At 47.3% G+C, this 18521-nt stretch overlaps 1 protein-coding gene across 1 annotated transcript in view; it reads right to left on the reverse strand.

The window, feature by feature from the left end:
• Positions 1 to 2935: 2935 nt before the first annotated feature.
• The window catches only part of IFT52 (intraflagellar transport 52), a 56785-nt gene continuing 41199 nt past the window's right edge, over positions 2936 to 18521 (reverse strand). Inside the window, exons 13-14 of the mRNA XM_040437730.1 lie at positions 17503 to 17648; positions 2936 to 3150 (exon numbers count right to left, since the gene is read on the reverse strand). Coding sequence (XP_040293664.1) covers positions 3106 to 3150; positions 17503 to 17648 — 191 coding nt within the window. The 3' untranslated portion in view covers positions 2936 to 3105. The remainder of the gene's footprint in view (positions 3151 to 17502; positions 17649 to 18521) is intronic.

Raw genomic sequence — 18521 nt, forward strand, 5'->3', positions numbered from 1 at the left:
GGGTGGTACCACTAAGTGTTTTAACGTTATCACCACATAGTGACACGTCAGATTTGTGAAAAATGGTAGGGTCCTGAAGGGGTTAAACTTGACACAGAGAATGCTGTAAAAATGAATCCCCAAAACAATGGTGGAATTCTATGCTTCCCCTTTGCACCACAGAAATATATTGAACTTCTCTAGACAGTATATGGATCATAGTGGTGGTCATAAAAAAAAATAAAAAATGCATAAAACAAGCTGTCGTACAGCTATGTGGAAAAATAAAGTTATGGCTCTTGGAAGGTGAGGAGGAAAAAAAATTTAAGTGCTGCTTTCATTTGGCTGGTCCAGAAGGGAGTAAATCTTCCCACCTCTGCTGCATCCACAATTATTAGCTGAAAGACTTCAAAATTTCACTGTTTCTTACCAGCCAGAATCCTATGGCCAGATGTTACATGCAGCAAGAGTCCATCATTCTTCTATTATAATGTATATGTTCCGTGATCACTCAAACGCAACCATTGATTTCAACGAAACTTGGTAAACACATCCCTTGCTACCTGGAAATAAATCTTGTGGGGGTCATACGCCCCTACACAGCAGCTGCATGGAGTTTGTATGCTCCAACTGTTTTTGCTACACACACACACACTGCTCTGTAATTCAAAACCTCATCGATCAATTTTTACTAAGGGTACTTTCACACTTGCGGCAGAGGATTCCAGCAGGCAGGTCTGTTGCAGGAACTGCCTGCCAGATGCGGATCCGTCTCACAAATGCATTGCAATACCGGATCAGTCTTTCTGGTTGTCGAACAGAAAAACTGATCCGGTATTTATTTTTGTCACAGATTTAATGGTCTGTGCGGATGGAAAGAACAGACCTGTTTTGCCGGAACACTTGGGGCTGGATCCAGCATTAATGCATTTCGATGGAAAGTTATGCCGGGTCCGGCAAGTGTTCAGTATTTTTGGCTGGAGAGAACTGCAGCATGCTGCGGTATTTTCTCCGGCCAATAAACGTAAGAGGGACTGAACTGATGCATCCTGAACGGATTGCTCTCCATTCAGAATGCATTAGGATAAAACTGATCAGTTTTCAGATATTGAGCCCCTAGGATGGAACTCTATGCCGGAAAAGAAAAATGCTAGTGTAAAAGTACCCCTAAACTTAATACACGTATCACTTACTATCTGGGAAAGAATACTGTGTAGGTAACATGCCGGTACACAATGAGTTTCTGTTCTTTATGCGCAACCAAATCACTGGACTGATCTTCACAAAATTTGGTACATCAGGTGTCCGGGAAGGTTTTAGACCGGGTCTCGGCTCTCTAGGACATACCGTTCCTGAGATATTCACAACAAAATGACCTGCATTAGCCAATACAAGCCTGCAAGTCTTTCTCTTCATATCCCAACTGCCATACACACGGTCACATGTCCCTTATCAGCCAATAGAAGCTTGCAGGCCCTTAGTCTCCACATACACCCAGGTTTCCATAACAACCCAGCCATTTTTCGTCACTGCTGTAGGTCAGCTTTAGGCTACACAACGACATAGGGCACAACCACGTGTGTCGCATGTTTTTTTTTTTTATAATGATAGACTATGGTGTTGCACTGCAACATGCTGCTACTGTGACAGTTGCAGAAAAATCTATTTTGGATGGATTTTTTGTGACTGTTGCAGCATGTCACAGTGCAACACCATAGCCTATCATTATAAAAATTGTTGAGACAAAATGTTGTGCGACACGTTGTCGTGTAGCCCTAGCATTAAAGGGGCAGGGCTCTGTGGAGGTCACTTAAGGGGGGCAGGTCCCAGAGGAGGGCATTCAAGGGAGTGGGGTGCTGTGAAGGTCAAAGTTAGGCCTCTTTCAGATGAGAGTAATGGATTAGGTCTGGATGCATTGAGTGAAACTCGCACCATTTTGCAAGTTCAGTTAGTTTTGTCTGTGATTGCAATGTGTTTTTCATGCGCGTGATTAAAAAAAAAAAGGTTTACAAACATCTCTTAGCAACCATCAGTGAAAAAATGCATTGCATCTGGACGCAAAGCGTTTTTCACTGAAGCCCATTAATTTCTATGGGGCCAGAGCTGTGTGAAAAACACAATATAGAACATGCTGCGTGAAAAAAACCGCTCATGTACACAGACCCATTGAAATGAATGGGTCAGGATTCAGTGCGGGGGGCTATGCGTTCACGTCACGCATTGCACCCGTGCGGAAAACTCGCTCATGTGAAAGGGGATGGGCTGCTGTGGAGGGCTCCTTTCAAAGTGGTGGGGTGCTGTAGAGGTCACTGTTATGGGGGGATACTTTTGACCTTTTTTAACGACACACAAACATTAAATGAAATATACCCGTGCGAAGCTGGGTCCTTCTGCTAGTTATGATGAAATGCATCCCACGCGCTGTCTCCGAAGTATTCATTAAACCGACCGGAAAATACTGGCCTGTCTGTTCTCAAGAATCACCCAAAGGACTCTATAGACGGTAGTGTGTGGGTGAGCAATACGCTACTTTGAAATGCGCTGATGTTTGTAATATATCATGCTATTCTCTGTAGTCATTCATTTTAGAGATTGAGGATTTTGCGGAAGACTATGTGCAAATCCCCTCTAGATGAAAGACTTCCACTGTTGTAATGGGCGAAAACAAATCCAACCACTCTGTGTTCCTGTGGATCTAACCACATAACACGCACAAGGGGTCAGCGAGCAATGGATTATTTGCATGAGAACATTATGTGCCTGAGGAACTTTACCACCGCTATTCCTGGCACAAGACTCCAGTACGGGTAGTTCCAGCCTGACGCTAATGCACTATGACATGCATCCAGAGTACAGCTGCAGGGGGCAGTGCCAGCCTTCCTCTGTCTAGCATAGCAGGCACTGTACCACAGAAAACTGATCTGCCTTCTGCCAGATGGGAGCTTTTGATAAAAGCAAGACTACACTTCATATGTGAATATATAAAGCAATTTAATCTAGGTACTCCTCATACAAATTGCATATTTACAGTGTTCTTACACACGACAATACAAAATGATAAAAACGTGAATAAATATGATAATGGAGTCGTCGTCTTCGGCTGGCATAAGGGTTGTTTGTTGAGTTTCAGCTGCTCTGGAAACCCGTTTCACTAGTATCCAAGTCGTGCTCCTGCAAGACAGTGACAAGTAAGCCATCAATGAAGAGAGTATAGTCGTGGTTCTAGGCCAACTGGAACGCTGCCATATGTATAATAAGAGAAATTAATGGGTCTGCAGACCCCCAAATGCATAGTTTTTTTTTTACAGTATCTCTTATTTGCATGGCTCCTGGATTTTAGGACTTAAAGGGACACTTCTGTCAGAAACAGTTTAAAAAACTTTTTGGCAAAATTTAAATACAGAATATTGTCCTACTTTCGCAGTCAGCACCTATACACACAGATAATCCATTGTCAATTTACTGCTGCTGTGAGGGAAAGATATGTTAGTAAAATAGTACATTGGAAGAATTATGATGGCAGCTTTGTTGCTCTCTTGATAGGACTAGATAGAGATACCCACAGAAGAGCTTTGCATTTATTAGTGTGATCTAATTTAAAGGGTTTGTCTCATCATGGACAATGGGGGCATATCGCTAGGATATGCCTCCATTGTCTTAGAGGTGCAGGTCCTAGCACCTCTATCGAGAACGGAGCGCCGCAAGGTGGCTCCCCATAGAAGTGAATGGGAGCATACCGCGCATGTGCGGCCCCCGCTCCCATTCATTTCTATAGGGCAGACGGCTATTTTCGCCGGCCTCATAGAAAATGAACGGAGGGCGGCTGCGCATGCGCCCTCCTTCACTTGCGGGGCTCCGTTCTCGATATAGCCATGGGACCCGCACCTATAAGACAATGGGGGCATATCCTAGCGATATGCCCCCATTGCCCATGATGAGACAACCCCCTTTAAGGGCATCTGTCAGCAGTTTTGTACCTATGAAACTGGCTGACCTGTTACATGTGCACTTGGCAGCTGGAGAAATCTGTGTTGGTCCAATGTTCATATGTGCCCACGTTGCGGAGAAAGATTGTTTTAATATATGCAAATGAGCCTCTAGGAGCAACGGGGGCGTTGCCATTACACCTAGAGGCTCTGCTCTCTCTGCAACTGGTGTGCCCTCTCCATTTTGATTGACAGAGCCAGGCAGTAGTCATCACATTTACACTGTCCTGTCAAAGTGCAGAGGGCGTGGCAGTTGCAGAGAGAGCAGAGCCTCTAGGTGTAATGACAACGCCCCCATTGCTCCTAGAGACTCATTTGCATATATTAAAACATTGTTTTTCTCAGCAATGCGGACACATATGAACATGGGACTAACACAGATGTCTTCAAGTGCACATGTAACAGGTCAGCCGGTTTTATAGGTAAAGATCTGCTGACAGGTGACATTTATAGTCAATTCCTCCACAACCTTCTCTCTCTGGTCAGAGTGAATGGTCTGACGGAGGCAGTTTGCTTTGCTAAAATTCCAAACAAAAGAGAAAGAGTGTCAGGACAGGACGTAGAATGCATGGAGTCACTTCAAATAAATGATATCTAGAAATCCATCCACCTATTTGTTAAAAAAGTACATGGAATATTGATATATAGACTGTTAATATGTGATAAAAAATAAAATTGTCCAGTTAATCTTGATATATGATTACCCAGTACCTTAGCAAAACAAAGGGCATAGGAAGCCGCTGCTCTTTCAGTATTCAACATTGCTCTGATCTCGATCATGTGGCTCTATAGGTACTTTAGCTTATCTCCCTTCTCTTGAAAGGAGAGGGAAGGTCCTGTGTTGGGTACCGTGGTGAAGGGGGCCTTTGTTCTGCCGATTTGTGGGGTTAACATTTGCTGGATTCTTACTGACCGAGTTATGAAAGACCTTGTTGATGGGAACCTATCACCTTGCTTATGATGTGCAATACTGTGAGCAGGTTATAGAGCAGGAGAAGCTGAGCAGGTTGATGTAGCCGAGCTAAAATTGACTCTGATAACACACGTGACAGTGTTATCCTGTGCCATCTTGTGACAAAAGCCATTAAAATGCATACCTTTTTGTGCCATTTTTTTTACTTAACGCGGCATCAAGTTTAGCTCGGCTGCATCTGTAGTTTTGTGGGAACAGATTCAGTATAACTTGCATTTCATTCATGTAAATGCTGTGAACACCTTTTGGGGTATTTATAACTTGAGATAAAATACCTTTTCCAATGGTTTTTATTAAAAGCTTTTAACAGTTTGTCTTCTACTGCCTTCAGTTGTCACTGTCTCTGTAGACTGTTCTTTGTGCTTTTCAGTGAAATCCATCACAGAGCTGCTCTGTAGACCTTATCAGTACTTTCAGTTTATAAACACACATTTTAAGCTAGATTCTTATCAAATTGATATAACTTCAGCTTAAATGAGCACTGTGCTGTCAGGAAACTAGAGAGAAGGGCTGTACAACAAGTTCAAGAGCGTAAAAAAGAAAAAAGAAAACAAGGTTATCCCAACTCTATCTAGGGATCAACTGAATGCCCCTGAAGAGAAGGAAAGACGGGCGCCAACAGGACTGTGATAATTGTGAAGATAGGGTTAAAAAAGTCACTAAAAAGAAGTAGGCAGCTCAAATCAGTGTAAACAGAGTTTAAACACTAAGTCAATGAACAGAAAAAACAAAATCCGTAACCCGTGAAGTGATAGAAACGACACCGGGGAGGAGAAGGATGAGCGCCAAACTTCCAATCTGTGATGTTATATGTAAATGTAAATATATATATATATAGTGATAAATACGTAAAAACAAGTAATAAGAGCTTTTCCACTCGCTTCACAAGGGGGGTCACCTCCAAGATAAACTCAAGACACTTGGGGTGATACCCCCCTGATCCGAGGTCGTTCGTAGAATGGTAGAGATCCAGGTAAGTGGACCAAATCAAGCTTGTTTTATTCTCAATAAAGAGAGATTTCATGAAGTTAAGGATCCGCCTGCTGTTTCCATCTTCACCGCAGATTTGGTCCACTTACCTGGATCTCTACCATTCTACGAACGACCTCGGATCAGGGGGGTATCACCCCAAGTGTCTTGAGTTTATCTTGGAGGTGACCCCCCTTGTGAAGTGAGTGGAAAAGCTCTTATTACTTGTTTTTACGTATTTATCACCTCTATATATATATATTTACATATAACATCACAGATTGGAAGTTTGGCGCTCATCCTTCTCCTCCCCGGTGTCGTTTCCATCACTTCACGGGTTACGGATTTTGTTTTTTCTGTTCTATGTACAACAAGTTGTCAGGGCAGCTCTCTAAAGGCCCCTTTACACTGCTCAACTCCCGACAATCGCTTGCACCTCAGTGAAGAAGATCACACTTACATGCAGGGATCTCATCCACAGTATTGGAAGGAGCAATCTCTAACGCCATCGCTCATCCCCATACAAAATCATGGTTTGCCAGCAGGAGAGGCTGTTTAGATGGCACAATCTGCTGCCGGCAAATAATAATTTAGTTGATCGCGCCAACGATTCTATTACCTGATGAATGAGCGTTTCACTTGTTCATAGGGTAATCAGCGGCACCTTTAAACGTCCCGATTATCGCTAACTAGAGATGAGCGAATTATTTTTAAAAAAAGTTTGATTCGGCTGATTCGACAAATTTTACAAAACAATTGGCTTGATGACGAATTACTTAGTCACGAAGCTAATTTTTTTTGTAAGTAGCGGGTGCAATGACAGGGAGCTGCGATAGTGCCGCCCCTCGTCACTGAACCCCTTAGATGCCGTGTTCATACATGATCACGGCATCTGAATGTAAAAACAGTGTAAAATTAACATAAAAAAAAAAAGTTATCAAATTTACCGCCTCCATTTGCTCGCGACGGGCCGGCCGTCATCTTGCTTGAAGATCTGGCGCAAAATCTTGTGCGGCGCGTGGTGACTTAATACGTCGCCACGCACAGGATTTCGGCCGAGACCTTCAATCAAGCTGGCGGCCCGTCGCGAGCAAATGGAGGTGGCAAGTATGATTTTAGTTTTCTACACTATTTTAGGTTAAACCGATTAGTTAATACGAAGAACGAGGAAATTTGGCTTCGAGGCGAATCAAATTTATTGTGGGATTCGATTCGCTCATCTCTATTGCTAATGAGCGTTCATGTATTGAGCAGTGTTAAGGGGCTTTTACATTGCACAACTGTCCGTCACATTATAGGCAATGATTTAGGTGACCGCACAAACAATCATATTACGCTCTTTCATTGGGTAATCGGCGGCACCTTAACACCAGGAGATCATCCGTAATGAGCATCCAAACAGGTCTAATGTAGTTATTAAAATGCCTCCAAAAGGAGACCGTAGCCTTGTAATATCTGCTCTTTCTATATTCAGGATTTGAATTTTTTTTATATCCTTTTTATTTACAACGTAACTTTTAGGGCCCATTCACACGTCCGTAGTGTATTGCGGATCCGCAATACACCCGGCCAGCACCCCCCATAGAACTGCCTATTCTTGTTTGCAATTGCGGGGCCGCGCTCCGGAAATGCGGATGCGGAGAGCCAGGGTGGATTTGATTTAAATCACGATTTAAATCACTAGTCAGTAAGGCTTCATTTAAATTCTAGTTGTCTACATAAAGACAAATTCTTGCTGGTATAACTTATAATATGCAAGTAGATGAAGATTTTCAGAATAACAACTTTTCATATTAGTTTGATTAGGTTGATTCTGCATTCATAGGTTTGTAGAAGTTAGGATTGAGGTATTTTTCTCAACTCTGTTCATGTTATAACATTTTTGAGTCAAATTCAGTTTTGAGAACTGCAAAAGTAAACCAAGCATCTGTGATATCTTGTAGGCAGAGAAACTGCCCAATAATCTTACAAAAACCTCTGGAAGAGCATGACATTGTGAATGGATTAATGGAATTTATTTACCCAAAAATTTACACACTGTATACAGCCTTATTCTACATAATTAAAAAACGAATCTTTATTTCATGATGGAATAACCTTTTGGATGGTAATATATTTTCCTCAAAAAGCATTTTATATTAAAAAAAAATAATCAAATCTTTTAGATTTTTTTTAAATCTGTTTTTTTTTTTTTTAACCGCCTCCGGACCGCCTAATGCAGGATCGCGTTCCGGAGGCGGCAGCCCTGCGCACAGTCACGCATATATGAGTCATCTCGCGAGACGCGAGATTTCCTGTGAACGCGCGCGCGTTCACAGGATCAGAAGGTAAGCGAGTGGATCTCCAGCCTGCCAGCGGCGATCGTTCGCTGGCAGGCTGGAGATGCGATTTTTTTAAACCCCTAACAGGTATATTAGACGCTGTTTTGATAACAGCGTCTAATATACCTGCTACCTGGTCCTCTGGTGGTCCCTTTTGTTTGGATCGACCACCAGAGGACACAGGTAGCTCAGTAATATGTAGCACCAAACACCACTACACTACACCCCCCCCCTGTCACTTATTAACCCCTGATCACCCCATATAGACTCCCTGATCACCCCCCTGTCATTGATCACCCCCCTGTCATGCTCCATTCAGATGTCCGTATGATTTTTACAGATCCACTGATACATAAATAGGATCCGCAAAACACATACGGACGTCTGAATGGAGCCTTACAGGGGGGTGATCAATGATGGGGGTGATCACCCCATATAGACTCCCTGATCACCCCCCTGTCATTGATCACCCCCCCTCCCCTGTAAGGCTGCATTCAGATGTCCGTATGTTTTTTACGGATCCACGGATACATAAATCGGATCCGCAAAACACATACGGACATCTGAATGGAGCCTTATAGGGGAGTGATCAATGACAGGGGGGGTGATCACCCCATATAGACTCCCTGATCACCCCCCTGTCATTGATCACCCCCCTGTCAGGCTCCATTCAGACATTTTTTTGGCCCAAGTTTTTTAGACATTTATATTCCAGAATTCTTCTCATGCTTTAGAGCCCCTAGAATGCCAGGGCAGTATAAATACCCCACATGTGACCCCATTTCGGAAAGAAGACACCCCAAGGTATTCCGTGAGGGGCATATTGAGTCCATGAAAGATTGAAATTTTTGTCCCAAGTTAGCGGAAAGGGAGACTTTGTGAGAAAAAATAAATAAATATCAATTTCCGCTAACTTGTGCCCAAAAAAATAAAATTTCTATGAACTCGCCATGCCCCTCATTGAAATCAAAATCTGTAAAAAATGGTCGGTGAAATCCGAAAGGTGCTCTTTGGAATGTGGGCCCCTTTGCCCACCTAGGCTGCAAAAAAGTGTCACACATCTGGTATCACCGTACTCAGGAGAAGTTGGGCAATGTGTTTTGGGGTGTCTTTTTACATATACCCATGCTGGGTGAGAGAAATATCTTGGCAAAAGACAATTTTTCCCATTTTTTTATACAAAGTTGGCATTTGACCGAGATATTTATCTCACCCAGCATGGGTATATGTAAAATGACACCCCAAAACACATTGCCCAACTTCTCCTGAGTACGGCAATACCACATGTGTGACACTTTTTTGCAGCCTAGGTGGGCAAAGGGGCCCACATCCAAAAAAGCACCTTTTGGATTTCACCGGCCATTTTTTATAGATTTTGATTTCAAACTACTTCGCACGCATTTGGGCCCCTAAAATGCCAGGGCAGTATAACTACCCCACAAGTGACCCCATTTTGGAAAGAAGACACCCCAAGGTATTTCGTGATGGGCATAGTGAGTTCATAGAAGTTTTTATTTTTTGTCACAAGTTAGTGGAATATGAGACTTTGTAAGAAAAAAAAAAAAATCATCATTTTCCGCTAACTTGTGAAAAAAAATAAAAAGTTCTATGAACTCACTATGCCCATCAGCGAATACCTTAGGGTGTCTACTTTCCGAAATGGGGTCATTTGTGGGGTGTTTGTACTGTTTGGCCATTGTAGAACCTCAGGAAACATGACAGGTGCTCAGAAAGTCAGAGCTGCTTCAAAAAGCGGAAATTCACATTTTTGTACCATAGTTTGTGAACGCTATAACTTTTACCCAAACCATTTTTTTTTTTTATCAAAGACATGTAGAACAATAAATTTAGAGAAAACTGGATTTTTTGTACTTACCGTAAAATCCTTTTCTCGTAATAGGCATTGGGGGACACAGCACCATGGGTATATGCCCAGCTGCCACTAGGAGGCTGACACTAGAAACAAAAAAAGTGTTGGCTCGTCCCAGGTGGGCTATACCCCTCTGCAAGAGCCGAGACATATCAGTCGGTACAAGAGCAGTAGGAGCAGTACACCAGAACCAAAAGGAAAAACAGAGCCAACAAGTCTTCAACTGGGGGACCCCGACAACTTCGGGGCCTCAAAAAAAGAAGAAAAATCGAGGGTGGGATCTGTGTCCCCCAATGCCTATTACGAGAAAAGGATTTTATGGTGAGTACAAAAAATCCAGTTTTCTCGTGCATGGCATTGGGGGACACAGCACCATGGGACGTCCCAAAGCAGTCCCCGAGGGAGGGAAGTAGGAAACGCCATGCCACAGTCTAAAGCACCGCTGCTTGCAGAACTTTGCGCCCCAGACTGGCGTCGGCAGAAGCCAGGGAGTGAATATGGTAAAACTTAGAGAAAGTATGAATAGACGCCCAGGTGGCGGCCCGGCACACCTGGGAAGCAGATGCCTGATGACGCCCAGGAAGCCCCAACAGCCCTAGTAGAATGCGCGGTCAACCTGCAAGGGGGAGGGCAGCCCTTCGCAACATAGGCCTCCTTGACGGCCGACCGAACCCAGCGAGAAATGGTGGCCTTGGAAACGGGCAACCCCTTACGAGGGCCCTCAGGTACCACAAAAAGAGAGTCCGAACGGCGGAATGGTTCCGTGAGGCGAAGATCACATCCAGGCAATGGAGAGATTTCTCCCTAGGGTGAGAAGGATTAGGGCAGAAGGAAGGAAGGACAATTTCCTCGTTAATATGAAAAGAGGAGACCACCTTCGGAAGAAAGGAAGGGACTGGACGCAAAACCACCTTGTCCCGATGGAACACCAGGAAGGGGGAACGGCAAGAAAGCGCCGCAAGTTCGGAGACCCGGCGGATGGAGGTAATGGCCACCAGGAAGGCCACCTTATACGAGACAAACGACAGAGAAATCTCTGCCAACGGCTCGAAAGGAGAAGACTGAAGAGCGCTGAGATTGAAGTTCAGATCCCAAGGCTCCACCGGAAATTGAAAAGGTGGGGCTCGGCGAGCAATTCCCTGGAGAAAAGTCCTGACCTGAGCCCGCGAGGCCACAGGACGTTGGAAGAGGACCGAGAGGGCGGAAATCTGCCTCCTAAGAGAAGCTAAGCGAAGACCCTTCTCAAAACCAGCCTGGAGGAAGACCAAGATGTTAGGGATGGAGAAACTGAGAGGGCGAAAACGCCCAGATTCGCACCAGGCAAAATAAGCTCTCCAGGTCCGGTAGTAAATGCGGGCTGACTGGGGCTTACGAGCGCGCAGCATCGTCTGGATGACCGAGTCAGATAGGCCGCGGGCCTTCAGGACCGCGGTCTCAACAGCCACACCGTCAAACGAAGCTGAAGTAAATTCGGGTGGAACAGAGAGCCCTGGGAAAGGAGATCGTGACGCAGAGGAAGTCGCCATGGAACGTCGGCGAGCAGAAACACCAGATCTGCGTACCACGCCCTGCGGGGCCAATCCGGAGCCACCAGGATTGCCGGAACTCGGGCTGTCTTGAGGCGCTTGAGCACTCGGGGCAGAAGAGGAATGGGGGGAAAAAGATACAGCTGGCTGAACTGAGACCAGGGCAGAACTAGGGTGTCGACCGCGAGAGCCTGAGGGTCCCTGGACCGCGCTACATAGCGCGGGAGCCTGCAATTGAAGCGAGACGCGAAAAGATCCACGTCTGGAGTCCCCCAACGGTGACAAAGTTGTAGGAACACTTCCGAGTGAAGGGACCATTCGCCCGGGTCGACGAGCTGACGACTGAGGAAGTCTCTGCCGCCCAATTGTCGACCCCGGGGATGTGTACGGTGGAAAGGACAGGAACGTGAATCTCCGCCCACCGCAGGATCCGGGAGGCCTCCTGTAGGGCCATCACGCTCCTGGTGCCCCCCTGGTGGTTCAGATAGGCCACAGCAGTGGAGTTGTCCGTCTGAACCCTGATCGGGAGACCGCGGAGACGTGGGGTCCAGTGAGATAGGGCTAGGAAGATTGCTCGGAGTTCGAGAACATTGATCTGCAGGGAAGATTCTTGAGCAGACCAAAGACCCTGTATGGTAAGGGACTCGAAGACCGCGCCCCAACCCGAGAGGCTGGCATCCGTGGTGATCACTCGCCAGTTGGGGGGGGGGAAAGACGGACCCAGGGACACCGTCCGAGGATCCAGCCACCAGGAGAGGTCCAGGCGAAGCTCGGGAGGGAGACGGATCTGGAGATCGAGCCCTGTCGGGGACTTGTCCCACCTGGTCAGGATGAACAGCTGAAGGTCCCGGGAGTGGAACTGGGAATAGGGAATGGCCTCGAATGAGACCACCATCCTCCCCAAGACGCGCATGCACGTCCTGATGGTCAGAGAGGATGAGTCGCGGAGAAGAGTCACCCCTGCCTGAAGAGAGGCAATTTTTTCCGGGGGAAGAAACACCCGCCCGAGGCGAGTGTCGAAGATCATGCCCAGGAAGGGCATCCTCCGACATGGGACCAGAGCGGACTTGGAGTGGTTGATGAGCCACCCGAATTGAGAGAGTCGAGAGGGTGATATGTAGACTGGACAGGTTGTCCTCCAATGACGGCGCCCGAATCAGAAGGTCGTCCAGGTAAGGCACAAGTGCAACCCCCCTGGCGCGGAGAAGGGCCACGAGGGGAGCTAGCACCTTGGTGAAAACCCTCGGGGCAGAGGCCAGGCCGAAGGGCAGGGTGACTAATTGGAAATGAAGAGAACCTACCGCGAAGGAACCTTTGATGAGAGAGGGCAATGGGGACGTGGAGATAGGCGTCCTGAATGTCGATGGACGAAAGGAACTCGTCGGCCTCCAAGGAGGCGATCACCGACCGGAGGGATTCATGCGGAAGTGACGGACGCGGACGAAATGATTGAGCGCCTTCAGGTCCAGAATTGGACGGAGGGAACCGTCCTTCTTGGGGACCGTAAACAGATTGGAGTAGAAGCCCAGAACCGTTCCGATTCCGGAACCGGAACAATGACCCCGAGAGCGCGAAGGGAACGAATGGCCCGAAAAAAAGCGTCTGCTCGAGCGGGGGACCTGGGGGGGGCGACGTCAGGAAGAACCGTCCTGACGGAAGATCGGCAAATTCTATCTTGTACCCGGAGGAGACCACCTCCAGAACCCAGGCGTCCTCCACACTTGCTTGCCAGATATCCTGAAAGGCGAGCAGGCGCCCCCCCCCACCTCGACCAGGGCCGAGTCATGCGGAAGGTGGTTTAGTGGACTGGGGGCGAGCAGGTTCGGGCTTGGCATGCCATGAGGGCTTGGCCTTAAAGGAAGGTCTGGTAGACTTCTTGTCGGATCGGGCAGAAGGGGCCCGAAAGGGACGAAAGGGCTGCGCACGAGAAGAAGAACCAGAAAACCGACGGCGGCGAGACTGATTCTGGGGAAGAAGAAAGCTCTTACCACCAGTGGCCTCAGAGATGAGCTCCTCTAAACGTTTACCGAAAAGCTTTCCACCAAAGAAGGGAAGGGAAATCAACGCCTTTTTGGAGGCAGAGTCCGCCGCCCAAGAGCGAAGCCAGATGGTGCGGCGACCGGAGCGGCGGGCCGATTCCATAGAGGCATCGCAAAGGAACTTGGATGCCTGGTAAATTTGAGAGGCAAGCGCTGCCAGCTCCCCTTGGGCAGAGTCCGGAGGTAAAGCCCGAACAAGCTGCTTTGCCCAAATAACACAGGCCTTGGCTACCCACGAAGCAGCAAACGCAGGTCGGATGGCGGCACCTGCTGCCACAAAAACGGACTTGGCCAAAGAATCGACCCGTTTGTCAGCGGGATCCGATAAGGAAGCCGCGTCAGCCAGAGGAAGGGTAGTTGCCTTCGCAAGGCGAGCGACCTGAGGGTCTACCTGAGGAAAAGCCGTCCATAGGTTGACAGATTCCTCAGAAAAAGGATAAGGAACATCCGATGCCTTGGTAGAGTGAAGGCGCCAATCAGGGTGACGCCACTCCTTAGATAGAAGTGCATCAAGGTCCTCATGATTCGGGAACACCATAGTGGACCGTCTAGAACGGCGGAAAGACACAGCCTCCTGGGAGGAGGAAGAAGGGTCGTCCTGTATATAGAGCGCGTCCTGTACGGCTCTGATAAGATCCTGTATGGCCGCAGACATCGCCGGACCCCGCTCAGATTCAGAATCAGAAGCGGAGGAGTCCCCAGGAGCGGCGGAAGCGGCTGAAGAGGAGATCTCGCCGGACTCAGACCTAACCGGGGAGTGATCCGGGGTAGCTGAGGAGGAGTGGGAACCGGCCGAGATCGTACGAGGACGTTTGCGGGATCTCGTGCCGGAACGAGAACGTCCATCCCCAGCGTAGGAGCCCCTGCTAGAGGCGGCAGCAATCTGCGCAGGCAGACTGTCCAGGGACTGCGCCAGGGATTGAGAGAGGCTGGCCAGGTTTCCTATGGCTTGGGACAGGGTAGCAGCCCATTCCGGAAGAACCGTCACAGAGGGACCCGCAGGGGGGGCCTGGGCGGCCCTGGGGGCAAGGCACTAAGCGCAGAGGGGATTAGACTACCCGCATGGAAACTTCCCATTACACAGGGAGCAAGCATAATGGGTTGAAATGGCGGCAGGGGGAGTGGGGTCCCGAACAGAGGAGGACATGATGGCAGGGAGGACTAAAAAGAAAAAGAAATCAGCCAGCAGGCTGCCTACCAGATCCAATGGTGCTGTTTCCCGGACAGCAGGAGCCGAAAGCAGGTGAGAGAGCGCAGGAGCTTGCAGCAAGATGGCTACCGAACCTCAGAGAGAAGGAGGACGGAGGCGGAAAGAAACTCCTCTTCAGAAGCCCGCGCTAGCACAGGATTGGGAGAAACAAGGTGCCTCCCAGGGCGCCTCCTACAAGAAGGAGGAGAAAGGAAAAAAGCCCGGGAGGCAGAGGGGGGCGGAGAGATAACGGCCCCACGTGACCCGCGGCCTAGACCACCGGGGCCTAGATTTCTTACACAGCCGGCAGGTACCAAACTCTAATGCCGGCGAATCCTAATAGCCGCCCTACGGTCCGCGACAGCGGACAACCGGAGGCCAGCAGGGCAGAGAGAGAGAGAGAGAGAGAGGGGGCTCAGCGAGAGAGCCGCAAGGGGGGTGGGGGGTGGGGGGGGGGGCGGATTGGCCGGAAGGAAGAGAGAGAGAAACCGGAGGGTTTCCCTGGGGGAGAGAAGGAGGCCTGAGGAAAAATTTGATGACAGTGGCGGGCCGCAATGCTGCGGTGACTGTAAGTAGAAATGACCCCTGCCAGCAGACCACTCGACATGAGCGGAGCGCAATAGCAATATCAGGAAGTTACGGCCGCCTTAAAGGGGCCGTAACAAATAAGAAAAGCCTGGGCCAGAAGCTATCAGGAGCCCAGGTACCAAAGAGGGGGCCTAGAGGAAAGCCAACTAAGCACCGCTTGCGCTGCCAGCTCCTCTAACTTGGGTCTGGGTGGAAGGGAGGGTAGAGCCCTGCAGTGGATCCAGGATCCAAATTACCTTCCGACGTCTTCAGGCGCGGCAATGACCACCCCCTCAGCGGACTCAACATGGGGGCCATGGGTCCACCGGAATTCCACTGCGGAAGCAGTTTCAGGTGGGGACTGGGTGGCTGCCAGGTACCTAAGTATGCGCCTGCAGCAGGTCGAAACCTGCAAGAGAGAACAAATAAAAAGAAAAAAGAAAAACAAAATCAAATATTAGCAGAATAACCTGCGAAAATAAAATAGCAGGTCATGTCTGCCTCCTACGGACACTAGAACTAGACTGATATGTCTCGGCTCTTGCAGAGGGGTATAGCCGACCTGGGAGGAGCCAACACTTTTTTTGTTTCTAGTGTCAGCCTCCTAGTGGCAGCTGGGCATATACCCATGGTGCTGTGTCCCCCAATGCCATGCACGAGAAAAATTTATATATGGATGTCGTTTTTTTGGCAAAATTTTACAACTGAAAGTGAAAAATGTCATTTTTTTGCCAAAAAAATCGTTAAATTTCGATTAATAACAAAAAAAGTAAAAATGTCAGCAGCAATGAAATACCACCAAATGAAAGCTCTATTAGTAAGAAGAAAAGGAGGTAAAATTCATTTGGGTTGTAATGACCGAGCAATAAAGGGTGAAAGTACTGTAGGTCAGAAGTGTAAAAAGTGGCCTGGTCATTAAGGGTGTTTTAAGCTAGGGGGGCTGAGGTGGTTAACATATGTTTTATTGTTTTCAAAAAGGAATGTTACATACATTCTATGAGTTGCATGTCTCATTATACAGTGTAAATAAACAGTATTTAACAATACTACATGAGATGTTTGTCCTCGTCATCCCCAACATAGGGACACCAGGGTAAAATTTATGAACATTACTATAAGGTAACATTGGGAAAGTAAGGAAAGTGGGACGAAAAGAAGGGGAGGTGTGTGTCAAGGATTGATAAATACTGGCTTCATTCCAAATTCAACAAAGTAAAGTACAGATGTATTTAAATCATTGATTTTTATCCATCCTGCGGAGAGTACATAGTGTGCTCTCCGCATCCATTTCTGCCCCATTGAGAATGAATGGGTCTGTACCCGTTCCCGATATTGCGGAACGGATGCAGACCCATTTGCGGACGTGTGAATGGACCCTAAGTCCCCTTAGGAAACTTGAACATGCGATCTTATGACCACAGTAGAATACTGTTGTGGTCTACTGGATTCTGAGACACCTGCTGAGCTGTGCCTTGTGCATTACTTTACAGTTAGTTAGGCTCCATTCACACGTCCGTAATAACGGGTCCGTATCCGTTCCGCAATAACGGGAACGGGTACAGACCCATTCATTCTCTATGGGGACGGAATGGATGCGGAGAGCACACTATGTGCGCTCCGTATCTCCGGAGCGCGCCGCCGATCTTCCGGTCCGCGGCTCTGGAAAAAGATAGCGGACAAGAATAGGCATTTCTATGGGGGTGCCGGACGGATCACCAATGCACTACGGACTTGTGAATGGACCCTAAACAGTGAGAGGCCTGCGAACTTTGAGAAGGCCCCAGACTGTCATGTTAACTGATCGGAGCCCGGCAATTTCACTGCAGTATTAACATCCAAGGGGGTCAAAAAACAGGGTCCATTATCATCGCTGATCTCTGTCATTATGGCTGGGTGCCTGCTGTATTATAACTTGCTCCATACAACTCTTTAAGCATAATCATATACATGATTATGAGCGAAGGGGTTAATAGGAAACATTTCTAAAGGATAATTTTGCCATTCCCCAGCTTGTCATTTTTTTTAATTTTAAGCTGCTCAGTAAGTAAACAAGGTCTTAGAAGTTCATTTATGTTCTTTATACCTGATTAAGTTTCTTGAATTCAACGACTTGGAAAAAAATGTGCTGAAGAATGTGTTTGGCATCTTGTTCTTCCTTTGGTAGGTTTCCAGTTACCCCCAGGATATCCCCACACTTCCGTACATAAAACTCCAGGTCATCTTCGGTGCCTGCATAGATACAGCAAAGTGTATACATATTAAAAGTTCTGGATGCTGCATGTGAGATGGCGGGGGCTACACAAGATGATAACAATGTTGCACTGCTAAAATTGCACCTAATGATAGAAAACATAGTTGCAATGGAATCCAGCGTTCTTGGATTTTGGCCAACTGCTATTTTGTGGTAACTCGCCAGTCACAACGCAACCACATTCTCATTAGTTGTGATGCAGCAGTGCGACATTGCAATTTCATGTCGCACGGCCACCAGTAGCTGTCTAGCCGTAGCCTTAAAGGGGTATTCTGGTTGGTTAACATTATCCCCTATAGATTGATGGGGGTCCTACCGCTGGAACCCCCACTAATCATGAGAACAGGTACCCCCTGCAGCACCCTTGAAATCACAGGAGCGGCCAGTCGCAGTTGCGTTGTACTCGGCTATTTCCAGAACTCCCATAAAAAAATGAATGGAGCGGCCACGTGCGATCTGTGGGGGTGCAAGCACACCGATCTAATACTTATCCCCTATTCTGCGTATGGGGATAACTTTAACCAACTGGAATACCCCTTTAAAGTCTGACTCTGAATCAATTACAGAGTATAGCTAAACTCTAATATATGGTAAATTCTGGTCCTCGTCTCAGTTTATTCTATTGCAATCTGCGTAAAAAGACCAATAAAATTAACTTTGAATAAAACGTGCAATTCGGTCATCATCATCAAATCTGGGCGATTGGGTATGTTATCTTCGCCTGCTCCTATCATTCTCAAGGTCTATTTATTGCTCCCATCCACTAAAACAGTTCTGAGAAAATCCTGCTCACTTTTCATACTGTATGTGGTAGATGGTGTTTGACACATTTTAATGTATTTGGATCAGAA

This window comes from Bufo bufo, chromosome 6, assembly GCF_905171765.1.
Source record: "Bufo bufo chromosome 6, aBufBuf1.1, whole genome shotgun sequence".
Taxonomy (NCBI): domain Eukaryota; kingdom Metazoa; phylum Chordata; class Amphibia; order Anura; family Bufonidae; genus Bufo; species Bufo bufo.